The sequence below is a fragment of the Copadichromis virginalis genome, linkage group LG9 (genome assembly GCF_057382275.1).
Source record: "Copadichromis virginalis isolate Kocher_CV1m ecotype Utaka linkage group LG9, C_Virginalis_male_GT1.1, whole genome shotgun sequence".
Classification (NCBI taxonomy): Eukaryota; Metazoa; Chordata; class Actinopteri; order Cichliformes; family Cichlidae; genus Copadichromis; species Copadichromis virginalis.
Genome location: NC_140626.1, coordinates 22317100 through 22339842, shown reverse-complemented (window position 1 = coordinate 22339842; position 22743 = coordinate 22317100). Strand labels below are relative to the sequence as shown.

Here is a 22743-nt window from a genome sequence, read left to right as displayed (position 1 = left end):
CACATATATTTTAACTGGTTTTTTTACATAAAATGTGGGACAACAACAACAACAAAGCACACTGATGTTTTAGATGAAAAATGCTGCTAATAAACCTAGAAAAGAAAATATTAAACTATTAAAAAAGGAAACACTGTTTCTTTTACAAAATTAATTCATGTCCAGGTGTTCATTAGAGCAAAAATACTCACTATTAAACTGTTTGTACTGAATATTGGGGGGGTTAAGATCTCTGTATAAATACATAAATAAATCTGGGTAAATTCCCAGATGATTAAACATGCAACTATTTTGCTGGTAATAGCCGAAATAAGTAAAGAAAATCAACAGCCTATTTATGCAAGATAATTCATAATTTTATTGGGGGGGTTGTATTGGTTGGATCAGATTTTTTTTTTTTTTTTTTTGGGGGGGGGTCATAACCCCCCTGGAAATTATGCCCCTGTTTTGATCGACCTAAATTTAACAGTGACACCTGTGTTGGAAATCTGGTTTAGTCACACAGACCTAGGAGGGCTGATTAGAAAACATTTGCCACTCGATAGGGAAACATTCATATTCCTGAATGGCGAAAGGCTGCTGTCGGTCACAGCTTTGTGGCGCTTTTGATTACTTCAGTCACAAACAGGATGTTTGCGTGGAAGATACCAATTTGTCTGCAAACCCTTGCCAACTGCTCTCTGAGTGGCAGTGAAATTATCCGACACAGAGGAGACCGTTTGCCTTTTCAAACGTGTTGGCTTCAGCTGTGAGCTACAACTTTTACTTTGAAGGCGAACATTCTCAGATTCTGGTTTTACTGGACTGTGTTTAGCAGTTAGCCAGTGTTTGCAAACTGCAGGCAACGTAATCAAAAGAAGGTTTTTGGTGAGTCTCCCTTTCAACATGTGTCAAAAATTCAAATTATATACCAGTTTTAAATCGTTACAGTGCAGTTATCTGGATTTTATTGACACTTTTATGGAAGTTCTACATATATTCCAAAATAGATTAAAGTTAAAGAAATAACTGTGTTTATGTTGTGTGGGTTGTGGACACATCTTACTTTAAGTAACACAGAATCTTTTTAGATATTTTATGATGTGATAACAATGCTGCTAAACCATCTAAAATAATACAATCAAAAGAAAAAAAATGCTCTTAATCACATTTAGTGACTTTAGATCATCTCAGTAGATATTTGGGATTCAGGTATTTGTTTTAGTTTGATACTGCAAAGCATTTGCACTCCCAGAGTGTATGTTACTGTAGGATTAGTGACATATGATGAATTCAGAGGGTTAAAACAGGTCCACACTATTTTGTACCAGTGACTTTCTGTCATGCAGAAGATTTTCTGTTTGCAAATATATCTGTTACGTTGCAGTTGGTGAATATCAGCCTGTCTGATATTTTAAAATATGATATTCTTGCCCTCCCCTCACACTCCTCCTTAGACAGCTGGGCTTTTTTAACTGTGGGAAATAACAGGTCCGCTGGGAGAGTCGGACCCCTCTGCATGTGTTTACACAGCACTCAGCCCAGTGAACATTGGAGTGTGGAGAGGTTTGGCAGGGTGGACGGGTGAGAGGCTTGGTGATGCTGATGGATTAGCAGGAAGGATGAGGACAGGCCCTAGGGCCCCTGTCTGGGCTTGCCTGAAGTCTCCAGCTCAGAGAGAAAGTGGGAGGAAAAAAGCACAGTTAATACACCCATACTGGCACTAAATCAGTCTCCACCTGCAGACATACACATCCACACACATCTAAACACTCTCAGAACCTTTTCCACGCTAAAGAGAATCAATCTTCAGTTAAAAGGGTGCCGCCCACCACCGGGCCTGATATTTCCAGCGCGTGCACATTGTCTCTGGGTGACCTTTCAGATCAATGGCTTTCAGAGTTTACAGTGCTCAATTAGCCTGAAGTGCCTGTGGTAATCAATATGGTTAAAATGATCATAATTTACAGCACTGCCAAAGCAGCCCTCAATATTAGTGTGGCGGTGCTATACAGGAAGATGAAAACAGATTCGGCACTGAGCGATTTAAGTGAATCAGATAACAGTCCGAATCATAAGATGGACAAAAGAAAAGCCTGTTTTTGTTACAGGAGCTTGTTTTCTTCCAGGTAATATAAAGAAAAAGAGCAGAGCATTGTGGACAGCTTGTAAACTCCTGACAAAAACGCTGCGATGAGATAAGAATAGCAGACAATCATTTCTTCGCCTTAGCTTCACTGCTATGACAACTTGTACAGTATGTTCTGTTTTCCACGAACGGCTGTCTGCATTTATAAATTAATCACACCTCCAGGTGCACAGGACTGCAGCCAATGATTATGCCAATTAATTCCTTAATCACACAGTCATTTGGTCTATGAATGCAGCTATCTTTAATATAACTACGTATATGCTTTTCAGATCATTTCTGCAAACAGCTGCTCTGCGACCCTTTGGAAAGCACACACAGTTGCATACCAGTGAAACAAGCGATCACAGAAGAATATAGCAATATCTCCAGTTTATCCAATTTAGATCTAAAGCTTCTCCTTTGGCAGAAAACATTTTACTGTATGACAATAAGGCTGGCTTTTGGAGGGGAAAAAGTGAAAGATTAACCTATAAAAAAACATACGCAAAGGCTGGGATGAGTTTGGAACTGAGAAAAGTGTCTCTAATTATTGAAAAATGTTCTCACACTGTGAAGCATCTCTGACCTTCTGTCATCCAGTGTCCATCTGACTCTACTGATCAGCTGTTAGTCAGCCAATAAAAATCAACGATTATGCCAATTATTGATTTATGTAAATTAGATTTTATTTTTAGTGTCTAACTGAAGCACTTCAGCAGCTGATTACACTCAGTGATCTAATCAGGAGAGGTGCAGGTCAACTTAAGAAGACTGACTGAATTCAGTTTACTTGTTTCTGTTTTACGGTGCTGGTTTCAGTCACTGTTATTATGACCCTAATAACAGCATACAGCAATAAAGTGATAGAGCATCCTCAAAACTGGTGTTGAAGGGGAATTATTGTGCTTGTTTTCATTCTTTACCTTTGTACCTTTAAGCCAACTTTCTTCTCATTGGCTGGTCTTTACAAGCAAAAGGTCTGAACAGCATGTGGGTCAGGACGCTATGCTAGCGATATCTTCTCTATTTAGACTGAAACCTGAACTGAAGTCCAACGCTTTTGCTGCTGTAACATGTCATAGAGTTTGCTGTGAAAATTGTAAAAGACCTCACTTTGTGGCAGTGTTTGATTGAATATTGAACTCATTTTTCCGCACTGTGTTAGCAGATGTGTAGCTGGCCTAAAATATACAAGACAGGAATGAGTCAGCGAGTTCGTGACCTGAAACCATCTCTGAGGCTAAAGCGACTGAGAGATCAGCTCTCGGAAGAAGATTGGGGTGGCCGAGTGCTCTGAGGATAAGTGGACAAAAAGAGTGATTATAGTGTTGAGTCCGTCCCAGATGTTAGATTTGTTGACGTGTTCGTGTCCCTTAGAAACGCAGCTGAAGATCGTGTGAGTCCCATTGTTTGTGAATGAAAGCGTTTGGTTCTGCCTATTCACCAGTACTGATGTAAGCATTTCCAATTTTAGGCTATGTTAGGCAGGTACTTGAGGACTGTGGGAAGAGTGAAAGGACTTCTTTAGCATTTTCATGCAGAGATTTAGGCAGAGTGAGAGATGTTAAGGTTTTTTCTCTCAGTGGGGATTTGAGCCGGTTGACCTGTAAGGATACAGTCGTATTACCACAGGTAATAGCTCGCGCTGGAGGGAGGAGAAATAATCTGTTGCGGGACGTCCAGTGTCCAGTGATGCATCGCCCCCCAGCCCCAGCTTCTCTCACGGTGGAGTGAATCAAGGCCTCGAGGCTCCAGTGCAGTACTACTCATTCGCAAAGTGGAATGAGGGCCAACAGCCGCGCTTCATCGTCCTGCAGTCTATCACTCAATCTCCTGGAATATGAGACAGAAACTGTGCCTGACTAGAATCCTGAATTCCTTAGCGCTTGTATCACTCAGGAAGCGCTCTCGTCTGTGTGATCGTGCTGCCTGCCTGCCATGCCTGCCTGTGTGTCTCTTTGCCAAAGCATTTTTGTGTACACTTCCTACACTGACCAATGCCAGAGCCAAGACAACCAACAATTACATAAAGAAAGCCGCAGCAGTGACAGCAGACTCCATGATGGTTGACTCCAGCACTTTAAACCCTGTGTTTTGGGGTTTGACACACTGTGCTCAGGCATGTTTCTGGGCGCTTTGTGGTTTAGCCTGCTTGGGATTTTGTGTCCACTGTTTTTACTCAGAAAGAAAATTAGCAGCTCCCCACAAAGCCATAGTAAAAAAACAACAAAAACCTGTTATGTTCCTCAAGGTTAAAGCCTTGATTAAAAATCACTGGACCCGAAGCAGAACTGCCTCCTAATTCCGCCTCATTTTCTCTCCCTTTGGCTTCATTCCTTCTTCTAACACGCAGTCCTGACACCTGTCCTCTTCACGGACGCTGTGTTTCCCCAGGCAGTGTGAATGCAATATTAGTCACCTTCTAATTCATTCCCTCCACCTCCTTTCTCTGCAGATTGTAATTAACATGTTCAGAGTTCAAAAATGGGCTTTTATTTATAGCCCCCCTGCCTGCTTTCTCATTTTGGGCGGCATAAAGGAGGGCTCGCTCACAACATGCTCGTTTCCTGGTGCCGGTGATGCCGGGAGCCATTCTGATAAAGTTCATTGTGTCCTGCACAACAAGCATATCAGCAAAAGTCAGAACAAGTTTATACGATATGAGTGTGTCCTTTAGCGTTTTGATTCAAATTCTGAAGCGTATCTTTGCACTCTTTCTCTTCAAAAGGGGTCACGGGCTCTAACTAATTGCTGAAGTGAGACATCAAAATTTCAGTGTAATAGTTACAATGTGATTTCTTCAACAAGCTGGTTATTATGTTTCAAGAAAAAAAATCGTTTTTTATCGGCGGACCTAATCTGAACCTCGGGGGATGTTTGTGCTGCAGTGCCCCGACTTGGAAAGATGTGACTAATTGTCGGCAAAACAAATCTGTGGTGAAACGAAGCGTTCATGACAGGCAGGATGCCAACTTGATGTTCCTCTCCAGGGGGAAAGACATCAGAAATCCTTTTAGAAAACTGGCTTATGAATTTCTTTTAGAGGCTTTTCCGTAAGAAGAAACCGATTTTGTTCTTTTGTTCATCTGCTGCACTATTTTAATTCTTATCCTGACTTGTCTCACGCTCTGATTAGCTCAGATTTCGGCGTATGATATTCGGATTGCGTTCTAGGAGCTCTGTGAAACTGGATGTGTTTAACTTTCTCTCAGCTTTACGACTTTATGTGTTTGCTTAATGACAGGTTGTGTTTTTAAGAGGGGATGCGTAAAATCTGAGACACCACAGGTCAACAAAGCACACTTTCTCTGCATAATAATTACTGAGAGTTGTATGCCTGGAATTTATGCGCAGCAGTGTGCAGTGATAGTAAAAAGAAATTATGCCCTCTAAGGTTTTTCCTGTCATGATATAATAAAAAAAATCAATCTGGTCCTTAGTAAGTGTTAAAATTGGGTAAATCCAACTTCAGATGAACGACAACATGTGCCATATTACACTGTGTTGTTATTTATTCAGCAAAAACTAAGCTGAAATACAGGCGCATTGTGTGAAAACTATGTACATCCAAGGTGTACCGTCACACAGATGGCCTCAGCTTATACTCCAGAAGACTGGTTCACAGAAGAGTTGAAGAGCAAGGTGTCCAGATCCTGTGGCTGCAAAACAAACCCATCACCCCTCCACCACCGTGCTGACAGCTGGTATGAGGTGTTTGTCCTGATATGTTGTGTTTGAGTTTCACCAAACGTGGCGCTGTTCACCTCTACTTTGGGCTCATCTGTCCAAAGCACGTTCCAGACGTCTTGTGATTTGTTTAGATGCAACTTTGCAAACTTAAGCCTAAAGCTGCAACTACACTGGATAAGATATGACCATGGAGACCATGGAAAGCTCAACTTAAGCACACAGGTGCTGCCTTTTTTAGTTAGAGAGAAGAGGCTTTCTCTTGGCACTGCCAAAGAAGCCATACTTATTCAGTCTTTTTCTAATTGTACTGTTATGTTAACTGAGGTCTGAGATGTAAGTTTTGGGTTTTTTACAGTCTCTCTGAGCAGTTAACACTCTGACGTCCACTTCTGGGAATACTGACATCTGCCTTGATTGTTTTCCACTTGTGAATAATCTTTTCACTAAAGAATGATGGATGTCAATTTTTTCAGAAATGGTGTTACAACTTTTCCCAGATTGATGGAAAGCAACAATTGCTACATTAAGATCACACCTGAATGCTCCTGACCAGCAAACTGCCAAAAACCTCACCTTTTATAGAGGTGCTCACACTTGCTGATGATCGATCAATCAGGTAATCAAGTGTGCTTGATTAGCAACACCTGTCTACTGTTCACCCTCTTAATTCCTTTGGAAGCAGTAAGGGTGCACTTAGTTTTTCACACACTGCTTCAGCATAATAGTACAGTGCACTGTGTGTGCATTTAAAGGTTTTCTCTGCTTCAATTTGAAGTAAATGTCTTTGGAGTTTGGACCGTTTATTATACAAATCAAGCAATTTGATGTCTTTTTTTTAATGAAATATAAGATATGACAGTGCTCATGCTCACTAGCTTCTTCACCCTTGTCAGTGTGACTCAAACGGTGTTTAATTTGTTTCAGCAGGTTAATAAACAGTCAGGAAAGTTCTTGAAAGTCAGTTACGTCAAATCCTTCTATTGTTTTAGGTGTAAGCAGAAAAGTTACATACTGTAAACTGACCTCCAAAAGCTTTTTCCACTGTGTTTCTTCTTCTTCTGCATTTTAATGACTAGGTTAGTATTCCCTTGCATGATCAGATTTTTGCACATGTTGTTAAAAGTACTTCTTCTGACAAATGTCCCTAATCAGCTGTTGCTAATGAAGAGACAAAGTGAAAGTGAATGGAGGAAAAATTGCATTGTTTTGCTTCCCAGTGCAGAAAGATTTTGATCACATTGTCTGTTCTCTGTGAGAATTAGTTTTGTGCCGTGTCAACAGCAGATCCTTACTTTTTTCTATTTCAAAGATAGTTATAGTTGCAGAAAGTTGGAATAGTTACATCAACTTAATCCATGTGGAGCTGGCGAGCTGATGTGAGTCAGCACAGTTCCAGCACAAAATACTGAAGGTCTTCCAAAGTGCTTGGCAGGGTCTGCGGGTACACTGATAAAGCAGCTTTCAGTGGGCACTAAATTAAGCACTCTGACACCAAGAGATATAAAGCCTAAGGAATCGTTTGTGGATGTGACTTTTTCTACATTTCTCGCTGAAATTATGCACAAACGCAGTGAAGCATTCCAAATCATCTACTTGTCAAGTTTGTAAGTCTCCTTTCGGCACCGCGGCGTCAGGTGGGAACCAAGAGAAAACAAGAAAACAGTAAAACAAGCAGAAACTGAATGAAAGAAAGGGTGCAGACAGGATCTTCATGCTGCGATTTTACTGCCTCAGTGTCTTTGAAAGATTTCAGGTGGAACCAAAAGCGGTTTGTGAATCAGGGATGTTGACAGGCGTGAGTCAGGCCAACAAGGGTGCTCGACAGAGTCAGGGTGAAGGTATGCAGTGGCTTTGAGAGGCAGTGAAAGAAATGCAGAGGGGTAAGATTTCCTTTCTCACAAAAGAGGAATAGCCTCGTTAGGAGGAGAAGCCCCCGTCCTCCTGGGGAGGTTTATTTTAGGTGTCCCTCGGTGGTCTGCCCTCAGTGCCCTCCCAAATCCTTGACAAAAGACCCTGGACAATCAGATATACTGCCATCCCTGCATCACAGTACTTCTGTGTTCACAAGAAGAAATGCAGGTGCATGGGTGACTCATCATGGCTCACAGAGGGACATGCTGGGAAAAGAGCAACCATTTGTCAAGGGCCCTGTGTTGTGTTTATGTGTACTTTGCCAGTTTTCCATCGTATATTAAGGATCCTTTAAAAGGAAATAGATGTTTACACATCAGTGGAACGGTATGCGTAGGTGCCTCTTGGATTAGCGTATTTAACTGCTGTTGACGGGATGTAGCCTGGGCTGCTTTGTCCACACGGATTTGATCTGATTAATGACTATTAGGGATAGGATGAGTGTCAGGAAGTATTAGAGGTATGCGGAGAACGAGACAGGGAGTGAATAGGTGGCCACGGAGACCAAACAAGAGTGAGATTATCCACACTGGAAGATAGTTTTGGGAGTTTTGGCTCACTGCCATGAGGACTCCTACTTTATATCTGGAAGTATATGAAATGATTTTATAGCAATTATATGACATTGAAAATAACAATTATGTCATAGCTCAGTGATAAAAGTATCTTATAAATGTTTTCCAAATCTCAGAGTTGTTATTTTTCTTAATATGGAAGTTAAAATTTATGTCTGGGTCCTGGATCATACACCAGGATTCCTGGCTCAGTTTGTGGTCTTTAACTTCAGAGACTGAAGGTGACTTTTAATTGTTCTCCTAAAACAGTTATGTGCAAATTGTGAGGCAGTCATCCCAGACCCATTTCATACTCTTCCTCTGGCCACAATAAATTCTTCCCATGTGCATCAACACCCCACCCCCGTTAGAGCAGATTGGTCTCTTTGCTTTTTGCCTTTGCCAACGCTCATTATAAAGTGAATCTGTCAGCCTCCTCTTTGAGCGAATTAGCATCTTAAGCTTCTCCACTTGCTCTCGCTGCCTCTCTTCTCCAGTGGGGAGAAGAGAGGCAGTCGGGGCCCCTCGACCAGTGCCTCTGGTTGGGGGGCCCCGAGGGAGGAGCGGGGAGGAGGGACGGCAGCGAGAATGAAATGCGAGCGTTAGAGAAGAGACGGAGGGGGAAAAGTGGAAAATGCTCCTTACTAGTTAAACCCAGTGACCTCTGTCTCATTAAAGAGAAGCAACATAAACTAAGAGTAGAGGAATCAGCAGTTCCCCTTGTTCCAAAACCCAAAAAATCTGCCATGAGCCTTTTTTAAACTTTGTGTCTGGATGAGTGCGACGAAAATTAAGTTTGTTACAAATTTACATTAATAGCCCAATCCTAGTCAGGTCACCAGGGGGAGGGGCAGGAGCTTATAAGCCTGAAGGCAAACAAGCCTGAAGTCATAACAGGACCGACAGATGAACAGACGTCCGCGGCCTTCTGTGATGCATCTGAAGTAGAGAAACACTTGTAAACAAGTGGAGAACAAGCATTCTTTGTCAGGTTTTACTTTTAATCACGTCTACTGCTCTACTATGGAAAATAAGGAAAAAAATAGATATAAGAAAGCCATAATGTTACAGTATGTTTATAAAACTATACGCTCATAAAAGCTTGGAACTCAGCAGCTGCTGACCTTATAAAAGTGCTCAAGGTGTTCTAGTTTTATACCAACCTGAAAGAAACAGTTTGAACATTGTACCTAAAGGCACAACAACTAGCCTATTAGAATATAATTGGAGTATATTACTGTTTTTCAAAGTCTCATTTCCAATAAGCTGGTGGCTTATTGGAAATGAGACAAAAATGGGGAAAATCAAACACAGGGTGGGGTTACAAAGGACACAGTTACAAAGGAAAGAAGAGCAAAATAGGAGGCAGTTGCTGTGACAGTCTGTGTGCCAAAGTCTCCTTGGGCAAGAAAGTGAACCCTGTTGTTCTATGATTATAGAACAATGTTAGTTTAAAATATAATTCTATTAAAATAGAAGACAGTACCAGAATGTGAGTGAATCGGGCAGAAAAATGCTATATAAAGACCAGTCCACTTATATTTTTAATAACAGTGTTTGTTTTTTTTACTCTAAAAGCCATGCAGGGACAAAATGTTAAGAGTCCTCAAGCACAGTGCAGAGTGGATGAAGTCAATTACAGTTTGAGTACCTGTCGTTGAGGGATGCTCCAAAAAGAAGTAAAGTAAATATAATTGCAACGTGTCAGACAAAAAGATTTTAATTGTCTGCACCATATTTGGAAAAAATCAGCTTCAGGAATTCTGATATATTTGGTTTACAAAAAACAATATTTTCTGTTTTCAATAGAATTCCAAGGTGGAGGTATGCAGTCTCTGCATTTTAGACAGAAATGTGGGGAAAATAATGTTTTGTCCGGCCAAGACTCAAACTTGGGATTTAACATTGCATTTGCGTGCTGTATCCACACTATGAGTTGCAAACTTTCACTTTCAAGAGCAGAAATTCAGGAGAAGTTTTGCAATCAGTGAGAACAACCTGAGTGTAAGGAGCATGGATTAACTGGTGTGAGCAGAAATACGTGTAAAAGCAGAGTAGTGTGAATCTGCGCATTGCCGTGTCTGAATGTGAAAAACACAAAACTATTTATGTCGATTTATAGATTTATACACAACATCCTGTACTGTCAGGTGGTCTTCTTCTTCTTCTCTTGCTGTGACAAATTTTTGCACATCTTTGCATGTTACTGTTCCCTGTCAGTAAGTGCCATGCTGACCTTGTCCATAAAGACACCTCTGCACCTCTAATGGAGGTTAAAAACTCCACAGTGAACCTTTAAACTATAACCTTTTTTTTAAATGCATCTTTGCAGACATCTGTTCACACCACACTGAGGCTTTTCCATCTAAATGAGAAGTAGTTGTTTAACTATATAAAATACAAACTGCACAGTTAGCTCCTGTTGAATTAAGGCAGTGATTCAAATCAGCAAAGCGCTTCATTATGTCACTCTGAGAGAAGAAGGATGGAATAAGGGAAAGTAGATTTCTTATAGTGACGCAGCAGATTGTATCTCCAATCCATCTGTCTCTGGCTCAGATAATCAAGTCAGTGTTTACAGTAACTCGGTGCCATTTCTCACCTGTCACCGGCGTCTCGTTTCAGACCGAAGGAACCGGGATGATTAGCTGTGACTGTGGCCCACTGGTCTGTGTGAAGGCTGCTGACTCATTCCTCGTGTGCATGTGTTTCAGGCAGATGGAGAAATGAGAAAAGTCAACTGACACTGTTACTTATTACATTAATGGCTTGAACAGTCCCCACGTCTGTAATTTGACTGTTGGCTTATTGAAAGTAAAAATACTTTGGTGGTATGTGATTATCGTAGCCCTGAAAACTGACAGTTTTTATTACACAGCAACAGATTTTACCTTTTAGTTGACTGTGAGAGGGTTTAATGGTTTAGGTTCTCTAGCATATCAATCAAAGCTTATTTCTGGTGGGTTATCATACATCTATCTACCAGTGTTGTTTAGGCAAGGCAAGTTTATTTATATAGCACAATTCAACAACAAGGTGATTCAAAGTGCTTTACAGAGACATTAAAAAATAAAAAGCACAATTTAAAATTGATTTTAAAAAAAGTAGCTAAAATCAGTAGTTAAATGTAAGTTTTGAAATTTAAGCTTAAAAGTGTGGATTTGGTGCTTTATTCAAATGCAGCTGAGAATAGGTGAGTCTTCAACCTGGATTTAAATAAACTGAGTGTTTCAGCTGATCTGATCCTTTCTGAGAGTTTGTTCCAGATATATGGAGCATGAAAGCTGAATGCAGCTTCTCCGTGTCTGGTTCTGACTCTGGGAACTGATAAAAAAACCGGATCCAGATGACCTGAGGGATCTGGAAGGTTCATACTGGGTCAGGAGGTCACTGATGTATTTTGGTCCTAAACCATTCAGAGCTTTATAGGCCAGCATCGGAACTTTAAAGTCTATCCTCTGACGGACAGGCAGCCAGTGTAAAGACCTCAGAGCTGGACTGATGTGGTCCACTTTTTTGGTCTTAGTGAGGACTCGAGCAGCAGAGTTCTGAATGAGCTGTAGTTGTCTGACTGATTTTTTAGGTAGACCTGTAAAGATGCTGTTACAGTAATCAAGCCTACTAAAGATGAATGCATGGACTAGTTTTTCCAGGTCCTGTTGAGACATCAGATCTTTTATCCTTGATATATTCTTAAGGTGATAGTAAGCTGATTTTGTTATTGTCTTAATGTGTTTTTCTAAGTTTAGGTCTGCATCCATCACTACACCCAAATTTCTCGCCTGGTTTGTGGTTTTTAGGTGTATAGACTGTCTCTGGTGACCTGTAATCGTTTTTCTTTGGCACCAAAGACTATTACTTCATAACCAGTCGTTAATTTCCTCAATGCATTTACCAAGAGCCTGTACAGGGCCTTGGTCTCCTGGTGACATTGTGATATATATTTGTGTGTCATCTGCATAGCTATGATAGTTTATTTCGTTGTTCTTTATAATCTGTGAAAGTGGGAGCATGTAAATGTTAAACAGAAGGGGTCCCAAGATGGAACCTTGGGGAACTCCACATGTGATACTTGTCTGCTCAGATGTGAAGTTACCTATTGATACAAAGTATTTCCTGTTTTCTAAGTATGTTTTGAACCAGTTTAGTACAGTTCCTGAAAGACCTGCCCAGCTCTCCAGTCGTTTGAGTAATATGTTGTGGTCAACTGTATCAAATGCTGCACTGAGATCCAGCAAAACTAAGACTGACATTTTTCCACTGTCTGTATTCAGACATATGTCATTAAACACTTTGGTCAGAGCGGTTTCAGTGCTGTGGTTCTGTCTAAAACCTGACTGGAAGGCATCATAGCAGTTATTCTGTTTTAAGAAGTAATTGAGCTGTTGAGAGCTGTTTATTAATCACACTTTCCTGTTCTGTCTCCTTAGGGGTGCCATACTCATACGTGCAGGAGCAGGCGAGAGATGAGGATACAGCTGTTGACGTGAAGCTTTACAGTCACCGGTGGAGGAGATGGCTCCCCCCAAAGCCTCGTAACATGGACAGTAACAGAGCCAGTCAGGAGCAGGACCAGGAGCGTGAACAGGAGGAGCCTGAAGGCTTCCCAGGCCTGGTTTCAGCAGAGGAAGCAGACAACAGCTCCCAGATAGAGGTAAGCAACGATCCAAGGACCAGATCTTATTTTTATCACAGCTTCTTTTTCTTTTTTTCCTTTAGAAGGCTAGGACAATAAGTCAAAAGCCAAGCATCAAGCTTTAAAAGTAAAGCTTGTTTTACTGCATATGCACAGATTAGGCAATAAAAGAAAGCAGCAGGTAAGTGAACCATACTTTCAATTGCTTTAGGTTAGAAGCAACGTCTGGCATGCTTCACTGGTGTTTAACGGCCAGTAAATGCCTGAAGATGCCATTGTTTCAGTCTTGGAGATGCCCAGTAAATGCACTGGTATGTCATTGTTATTTAGGCACTTCCTCACCTTGTAGTGTTACTGCTACTGTCCTTACAAAGGCTTTCCTGCAGATGTTGGCATTCTTGGCAGGTTATCTAAGAGTCTTAATTATGGGGGAAATTAAATGGGGGAAGTGAGCGTGTATTTTTGTTGTGGAAGATGCAAAAAACAAGTGTGCTGGAAAGTTTCAGTATTAATTTCCTCTCACGACAAGAAGGTCCTGGGTCAAATCCAGTCAGTGGGTTCAGGTTAGATTAATTGTCAATTCTAAATTGGTTGGAGGTGTGAATGTAAGCTTGAGCAGCTGCCTGTCTTTCTGTGTTAGCCCCGTCATAGATTGGTTACTTGCCCAGGCTGTATCCCACCTGTGTCCCATGGCAGCTGTCATACGCTCCCCTGCAACCCTGATATAGAAAACGAGATGAAAATAGATTGATGGAAACATAAGAAACATCCAGTTTTCTGTTACATCTGATTTCATAACCAGGTGCTTCTCTCATAACGACATAACTTAACCGTAATGGTTAAATCAGGGGTGTCACACAAAACACTTGGGGCCAGAATCAGCCTGGCAAATGTGAAGGAGATTTTGAACTTTTAACTGTGTTTTCATGGGTTTTACAGCTTTTCTAATTATTAAAGGACCCCCCCCCCCCCCCCCCCATCCATAACACACCAAAGTACAAGAAGATTTTCTGCCAATTAATGAAAACTTTCTCGAAATTTATACATGTAATTACAAGACAGTCTGAGCAGTGAACTACCACAAAGCTTTTCTGTAACTTTACATATTATTTATCATTTATCAATCTTCCTCTGACCCCAACCGGTCACGGCAGATGGCTGTCCCTCCCTAAACCTAGTTCTGCTGGAGGTTTCCTTCCCACCATTGTCAAAACATTTGCCCAAACATCAAAGTCGCCTGTAAGTTTATATTAAATAATATGTTAATGAAAGATGTTAAAAGTTCTCCTGCAGTTCACAGTTTCTGCATTTTCACTCACCAGCCTTAATTCATTTCTTGTGTTTGACCGACGTCACGCAGTAAATCCTCCTACTAGTATGAAATGAATGAATCAATAAAGTCCTCTGTTGAGCCAGACCCAAAACTACTCTTAGGTCGCTTCCCTGGAGCAATTATAAATCTCCTTACAAGAGTGGATGTTTAGTAATGAAAAAAGAAGACGAGGAGGGGCCTTTAAGGATTAATATTTTATATCAAATTAAGCCCAGCCCTCAGGTGTTCATTTACCTTCTATGTGGGACTGGATCCTTTTAAATTTGACCTCAAAAAGACCAGAACAGGAAATTAACCCAGCCCCCTACAATGTGAATGGTCTGGAGGACCTGCTGGAGATTAATAGCTGCTCTCAATCTGTGTTTGTATCTATGTAAATGAGAGGCATCGCCCGCATACCTTGTTGTGGCGCCTTGGATGGCACGCAGCATGGGGGCGTTCAGCTGGGTTGTAGACAGCTCGTTAAGTTTTCCCGTGGCCTCTAATCATCTCAGGTTCACAGCCCTGTCTCTCTCAGTGACAAGGGCTGAGAAGCTTTGATCGTCAGCTGTAATCATTCACGCTCAAATTCGTGTGTAAGCACACACACACCACTTTAAATTTCACACAACTGTAAACACGCTCGGACTACAGCACGCACCTGTGCTCCGTTTGTCATAGCCACGCACATTTATGCTTACATAAGTGCTCGCCGCCACTCAGACATGTCCCGTCTCGTTGTTTTTTGTCTCTCTGAGCCTCATTTGTTGTTGCAGAATGGAAAAAAACAGTCGACAGCACAAACACCCCGTCAGTCCTCCCTGCCATTACTCAGCACACGCACTCCCTCACCTGCCACCAGCAGAGCCTTCATATTCAGAGGGCAGAAACAGTAAACACTGAGCTCAAGGCTTCCACGCGGCAGTGAGCTGAATGGGTTTAAAGACCGTCCGCTCAAACAGCTTTAGCTGTGTCCTGGTGGAGAAATCTACTCTTTGACACTTTAGCAAAGGTATATATCACCACTCAGTGATGGTAAACACATCCCAGGAGTTATTTTGTACCCTAATTTATTTTGTTGCGCGAGTCTTCAAGCTGCTTTCAAATAGTGATTTACAACCAAAATTACCTGTCAAAACAAATGTGAATCTAAGCTTGCGCTGAAAAAGGTCGTATAGCTGCATTACACTCCAGTCTGTTGAAATTACTGCCTGTCATGCCATCAATTTCTCGCTGTGTTATTGTTGTTCGTTGATGTGCAATAGTGGGTCTTAAGAGATGCCGTTATGCAGTGATTTTGTCAAAGTGAGTAACAAAGACTTGTGGTAATTACTGACGCTTTGCATCAGTTTGTTTAATGACAGCAAGTTTGATGCTCTTCCAAACTAAAAGACTAAAAAAAATCCCCAGCTATCTTTGTGAAAACCTGTTGGGGTTTCAGACCATATGAGCAATGAAATGTAAAAGAATTTCACACCCTATCAGGTCCTGTTTGGTTTTAAGGTTAAAGTAAGAGGTGGAGCAAGCAGCAGTCGTTCGAAGGCGGGGTTGTCGAGCTCATTTTACACCGTGGGCCACATAGAGCCCACTTTGGTCTTCAGTGGACCAGTGAACTCCTCTTTCTGTCAGTAAAAAGAGCATTAAATACATATTTAATCCCTGAAATATCTAAATATAAGAAGAAGTTCAGTTTCAGCCACATGTCTCGGTTTTTCTACATGATAAAGACACGCTGCTGCTGTAACTCTTTGGGCTTAAATTGTAATAAATAAATGTAAAAATTACAGAAAAGGTTCTGGTAGCTTATTGCCCACACTGTCATGTAATTATAAGGCACAAAGTTTTTGTTAATTTTAGTTATTCTTAATTTTTTTTTAATCCGAACTCTATACCCACCTTCACATTTTCCAAAGCTGTCCAGTGGGCCAGTTTGGAGTTTTTGCCAGGCTGCTTGTGTTTGACATCCCTGCTTTAAACAAGAACGAATCTGAGATCGGCATGCAGCACCTAGGCAGCTCACTCTCTGGGCAGTATTTACCGAGTTTATAGCATTTACAGTTTGGGGTGCAAAGAGGAGGCTTTTGTTATTTTCTCTGCTGAAATTATGCTTCAAATATTTTTGAGCACAATTATTTTTATTGCTTCTATTTATAGTACGTTGTGTTGTGTTTGGTAAATATGCTAAAACAGAAAAAAGTTAAATGCTTAACCAGCTCTGAATTTATGAATACGATTTTTTTTTCTTATTTGGTGCATTTGAGAGAGGACAGAGCTAGAATACAGAGAAAACCCAAATCAGTAAATACTACTTGTTGTCCAATTCCACTTTTTTGCTTGTTGTACAATGCAAATAATTAAAAATGTAGAGTTTGTGCTAAAAAGAAGTCATTTTTGTGTAACCATTTAAAGTCAGTTTGTCAGTTTGAAAAAGAAAAACACAACTATACAACCGTACAGAGACTCACAAGGCCCCAAACTTTACGTTTTTATGCGTGTTTTATCCAAGGATGGACTGAATGCTTCCCAGTTGAACTCATCCGCATCAGTGCAGGTGAAAAAATCTGTTGATCTTTTTCTTTCTCCTTCCTTTTGAGGTCATTCTGTGCTTGTTTAACACACAAGTTAGCCAATAGCAGCTTTCCTGTCACCTCTACATGAAGGTTTTAACCACAGCGGCTTAGACAGCAGACTGTCTGACGCCTGAACGACTGTTACTCACTGCAGCAGCTCTCCGGATCATTAACCCAGATTAAACAGCTTCTCTGCTGTAGGTGTCCTCAGGTCACTGTACGATGGAATAAGAAAGGCAGAATCAAACTGTAGGAACGAGTCAGGGTGTCTGAATATAAGCCAAGTCTCATCAGCAGCTGAGCACACTGAGGTCTCTGCACACCCCGACATGCTCGCAGCTTGTGGTGGTTCTGTTGTATTTTTCATGTTTGTTATCTAATGGCTACCTTTCAACATGTTATGCAATTGTGGCTGCAGGCACTTCATGTACAACATAGTTTTATTTTTTTCTGTTTTGAAGAACATGAAGGAAACTATAAAAATATCTCTGAATTTTTATCCCATAAATCACAACCTAATGGTAACTAATGCCATTATTTTTTAATGTACAATACTTCTTTAATTTCCTGTTGTAAGGGATCATCTAAAATCCTCCAAAATTAACAGTATCAATAGATCGTGAGGGAACAGCTGCTATGTATTTACATCTTTGTATTGTGCTGAAGAGATATCAAATAAATTTGAACTAAGGCAGTGGCTGTGTTTTCATGTAATACTGCTTTCTACCACAAGGTCATACACAGAGTTCATGTAACCGTTATTTAACCAGGTAAAGGAAAACATTTTCAGCAGCGCAAGACGAAGGAAATCGGTTCAGGACTAAAAATGTTTTTGTCATGGAGGAAGAGCTCTGCCTTTAATCAGTGTAGGAAAGGTAAACAGCATAGGCGAGGGCAGGTAAAAGGTAAAACAAGTCAATACACAAGAAAATCCAACATTAATACAACAGAATAAAACAGGAAACAGGAAGAAAAGACAAGTTTATGCCGTGAAAACTTTACATCAGAGTTGAACAAAGACAAGGTGGCAGTGGGGATAGCAAGGCTGGAGGCATTTATACCCAAGAGGACACGTGTGGCACAAAATAGGTGAGAAACAGAGCAAAGGATGGAAGTGCAACTAAATGAAATACACAACAAACAGATTTTTTTTAAGCAGGAGGCAACAAAAACCAAGGTTCACATCTCGACAAAAAGCACCAAGAAGGTTTAAAGAACAGCAGCACACAGTTAAGTACACATACACTAGTAAAACACTGCCCCCTGTGGTGAAAGTGTTAAAATTATAGACCCTTTAGTGAATATCCACCATTTTCCATGGTGTCCATGTAACACGGACAATGCTGAGTATTCTTTGACGCAATCTGAGAACCGGTACATAACTACAGTAACAGTCACACAGGAAAAATGCACTTGTGAAATATAAGGCGGTCAGGCTCTCACTTGCTACAAAGGCTCAGTGTTTAATTCCTTCTCATAATTAAAGTTAATATTTTCAAAGTGAAAAAGATAAACTGAGAAGGGAAGACGACCTGTCCAAGTGTGAGGCTTTATTTCTTCTCTGAGTAACTAATTAAAACATGGATGCTTTTGTGCTTTTACCTTCGGGTGAAGATGCACTTGTTCTAAATATTGAGAGGGAAGCCTCTCTACCATCTCTACAAAAATCTACGCTTGTGGCTGATCGGACTCTCGTATCCCTGGAGCCCATGAAAACAAAATCAGCTAGCAGACGACAGACCTGAGCATGTAGGTGCAGCAATCCATCAGTAGTCTGATGATCTCTATAAACTGATATCTACATAAATCTGGAAGGAAGAAACAACCGTCTCAGTGTGGAAGCTTTCTGTTTGTAGTCTGACTAATATTAACATGTTTTTGGGGGGATTTTTAGTCTTTTTGGATATCAAAAGGGTAACATAATGGCTGAAATGCAATCTCAAAACTATCAGCATTAAGCTTTTTATTAATTTGCTATTCTTTTTCTAAATTTTATCTACATTCAAAGATTTTCAATCTGTTCCTTGGGTGTCCACTGGCTACATGAGAACCCCAGTTAACCACAGAGGCTAATGGCATGTTCATGCTGCCAGTAAAGGGGTGACTAGTTACAGTTAATTTTCAATGGAAAGTCATATAAAGCAAAAAAAACACCCGCAAACATTCCTTTCTTTTCCAGGTTTCTCCCGCATTTTAAGACATCTCCGGGCACCCTCCCGTTTTGCTACTTCTCCTGGGAAATTCACAAAATTTACGTGACCCTCAGATTTTCTTTCGACCAATTATAATGCACGGATTAGCACATTTTGTGTGTCATCTTATGTTACCCAAGTTGCCAGATCGCCTATCAAAAAAATCCATGTACATAACCCACAACATGATTCAAAGCCAGCTCGATGCTGAATGATTTCGCTGGCTTCTTAGCTGTCATTGGCTATTTTAGCTTAGTTCCAGATGTGTATGGGTGCTTAAGAGAGTAAAAGTGGCTGCAGCAATTCTATAAAAATATTGTATTTCTATAAGAAAACTGTGTATAAAAAGTAAATGATATTGTGAATGGTGTTAATAGATTTGATGTCTAATTGATTTATTGAGTGTTTGATTTTAAAGCAGAGTTCAGTGTGATGATGATAAAAAAAAAAAAGTCCTGTGGCGCGTGCTTTGATGGATTTATGACATTTACCTGAGAGCAGACATTCAAACAGCTGATGTGAGATAGGTCGTTTACAATACTTTCTGAAAGCTGCATATGTGTCTAAGAGCAGGCAGCTGTGTGTGGCCATCTTTAGTGCAGCTTTTATGAGTCTCTGCAGAACTGTTTCCATATGTGTCAGAGCGCCCTGGGTGAGGACACTTTCAACGGTGTATTGGTAGAAAGACAACAGAAGGTTTTTGAGAGAGATTCATTTTCCTCAGGGATCTCAGGAAATACAATCTTTGTAGTGTTTTTTTTTTTTTTTTGAGACAATGTGTGTGTGTTCTGAAACTACAGACTCTCTCCACCTCCTCTCCGTTTATGCTCGGTGGCAGGTGGGCATGATTTCTCCCAATTATGAACAGTGATTAGGGAAAAATAACTGTTATACAGTGTCTTCAAAATAGCTTCACACATCAGCGGTCTGATAAACACCCCCACCCACCCCGTGTAAACAAAAAAAAAATTTTGTCAGTTACATGATGCTCAACACTTGTTTTTCGATGCGCGAGCGAAGTACAGCGAGTCAAAGTTAAGAGAAGAATCCAGTGAAATATGCACAAGCCCGTGAATAATATTAACACGTTAACTTTAGAAACACTTCCACAGCAGCATGAAGCTGGTCACACTTTGTCAGCAAGAGCATATCTTAAAAAAAGAAATACAGAAGTTTGGTAAACACTGTTCTTCAAGTGCAGACTTCCTTTAAATGAGATGCTAGCACTCTGTTAACGTTGAGAAAGGGCAGACATTGATTTGTGACAGAAACATGCAGAAGAAGAGCGCAGCCCATTTCCTTTTTTAAATACATAACGCCGCATTCCTGCTTCATTACCCTGCAACACAGCGTTTGCAGTCATTGTTCACCGAGACAGGAGATAAAAAGCATTGCACCTTTTCACCACCTCTACTTCCACTCCAACAAAAACTCAGTCCTAGAAATCACCTCGAGGTCCTGTTCGCATACCAAGCAGAAGGAATATGTAGCCCTGACCTAAAGTGAAGCCATTTTTATTTCTACAACGTAATATTACAAATCTGCGTCATTGGGGCTTTACACTCTGCACAGCATTAAACACCCTCTGTCCTTAGAGTTTGAAGTGAGATTGAAAACACCCTTCAGTGAGAGAAATGAAAGTAACCTCCTCAGGGAGCATAAGTGAGGATTAGACAGCAGCACAATGGATGGATGGCGTGTTTACTGAAAAGGAACAGATTCACAGAATAGACAATCAAGGAGACAAAATTACAACAAGTAAACATAAGACGACATACATTTGAAAAAGCTCTACTTTGCTTTATTTTACTCGGGGTTTCCTGCTGTCAGAGGCAACATTTCAAATCTTATCTTTATGAGGAATGAGGAATAAAACCGTCAGCGGCAGAGGGCATGCAGCAGCCGCTCAGATGATAAATTGTGCAGACTGCTCCTTTTTCAAATCCCTTATCATGTTGCGACAACACAAGAGAGACATAAAACTCCTTGTGGTCTCTCTGAGATGAAAATATACACTTATGTTCACATCTGGATGTTCAGATCTACACTGAGCTGATATTTAACCAGAGTCAAGCATGTCAGATTGCCAGCAAAAATATATCCGTTTTTCGGGGGTTTATCCATCCCACTTCTATTTGTGTGTTTGTGTAGCTTCCTTTGATGTGTAGTAATAGAGGTGTGGTTTATGGCAGAGACATGTTATTGGATGTCTGAGACCCCCCAAGTGCTCAGGAGGCACTTGGGGGGGTTACATGCTTCACTACATTCACTATTTATTTGTGTTTCTTAAGGGAGTCATTCGGTTTGCTAATTTTCATTACTTTGCTCGCCTGAGCTGCAGTTTCAGAACCTGCCCTAATTTGTTTGTTTTGTGTTTCGGTTTGTCGAGTCGGTTAAAAGATTCCCGGGGGATAACGTGTTTGGAAAGAGATGTTTACCGCCTTTACACTGCTCACCGTTTAGACTGTGTAATGCCATACCATCTCAGGCAGCTGCTGCAGCTCACGGATGCTCTTCCGATGAACCCACGCTTGTTTAAATTCAGTTTTGAGTTTCTACCTTGCAGCAGTACGGGTGTAGACGTTTCTCAGTGGGTCAGGCAGCTCGTTGGTTTGTAGTCACTTCTTCAGATGAACAAAGAGAGCCGGTAGTGTGTGTAGTCCACTCTGTGTATTTCTGAGTCCATGGAAATCGCTTTAAAGAGCAGCCCCATCAGACAGTTTGCAAATTAAATTCTACTGTAAACCCACAGATGAGAGTACACATTGAATTATACATTAGATGCCTGGATTCACTTCAGTCTGCTCACTGAATGTATTCTCCATTTGTTTCACTGCTCTCTGAAACATGATCACTTGTCCTGAGTTGCATTTAGTCTTTATCAGTCAATGTGGTTCTGTGCAGCCTGAGTTAAGGCTATAGTTTGGGCCCAGTCCAATGATAATCATTGGATTAAATACTGCCACTGTCCTCTGAGATATCAGGTAACCACGTGAATTTAAAGGGATGGCTTTGATTGTCCACTAGCTGCTTTTCCTACCTTCGGATTTCCACATATGAAGGAGCTGTGGTCAAACTACTAGTGCAGGTATGTGAGATCTGCCAGTAGGATGAGTAGAGGATTGTCAACTGACCCATCTGCTGATCTGTATTGTGGATGAACTTGATCTGAACTAACGTTATGCTCAGTAATTATAATGCGCATTTGTTCTTTCCAGCCTGTCAAATGTGTAATTGATCGATTATTTGATCGTTAGTTGTAGATCAGTCTGCGAACCCGTTGGCTGTGGCCTGTCTGTAGGGATGATGGTTAACAACTTCCTGCTTCTTGCAGTGGTGATTCTTTACATTCTGACCATAGATTCAGATAAACTGAAGGTGAATCATTCTCAGACAAAATCTGATATCAGCCAAATCCTTTCCTTTTCCAAATGAGCTGTTTGTGTGCAGGTGTGTCATGATTAAGGAATATTATTTGGATAACTAATAGAACCCAGAAATTGGCTGGTAGCAGTACAAGATCTAGTCCATTGATTATCAATTCTGCATGTCACTGTGTAGAAATCTGTTTTCAAAATGGAATAGAAATAGAAAATAAAAATATTATTACAAAATGAATACAAAAATTATAGAAATTAATGATAATGACGCTGCTATTCTCTTGATTATTATTGGATCCAGTTTTGCTATCCTTTGGTTTATTTTGGGTCATGCCTGAGCATTCTGGGAAATGGCCCGGTCCAACATTTTGCATTCATCATAAACCTT

At 40.7% G+C, this 22743-nt stretch overlaps 1 protein-coding gene across 1 annotated transcript in view; it reads left to right on the top strand.

Annotated features, from left to right (window-relative positions):
- plxdc2b (plexin domain containing 2b) overlaps nucleotides 1–22743 on the top strand; it is a 113329-nt gene that overhangs the window by 34589 nt on the left and 55997 nt on the right. Inside the window, exon 2 of the mRNA XM_085468227.1 lies at nucleotides 12696–12919. Coding sequence (XP_085324353.1) covers nucleotides 12696–12919 — 224 coding nt within the window. The remainder of the gene's footprint in view (nucleotides 1–12695; nucleotides 12920–22743) is intronic.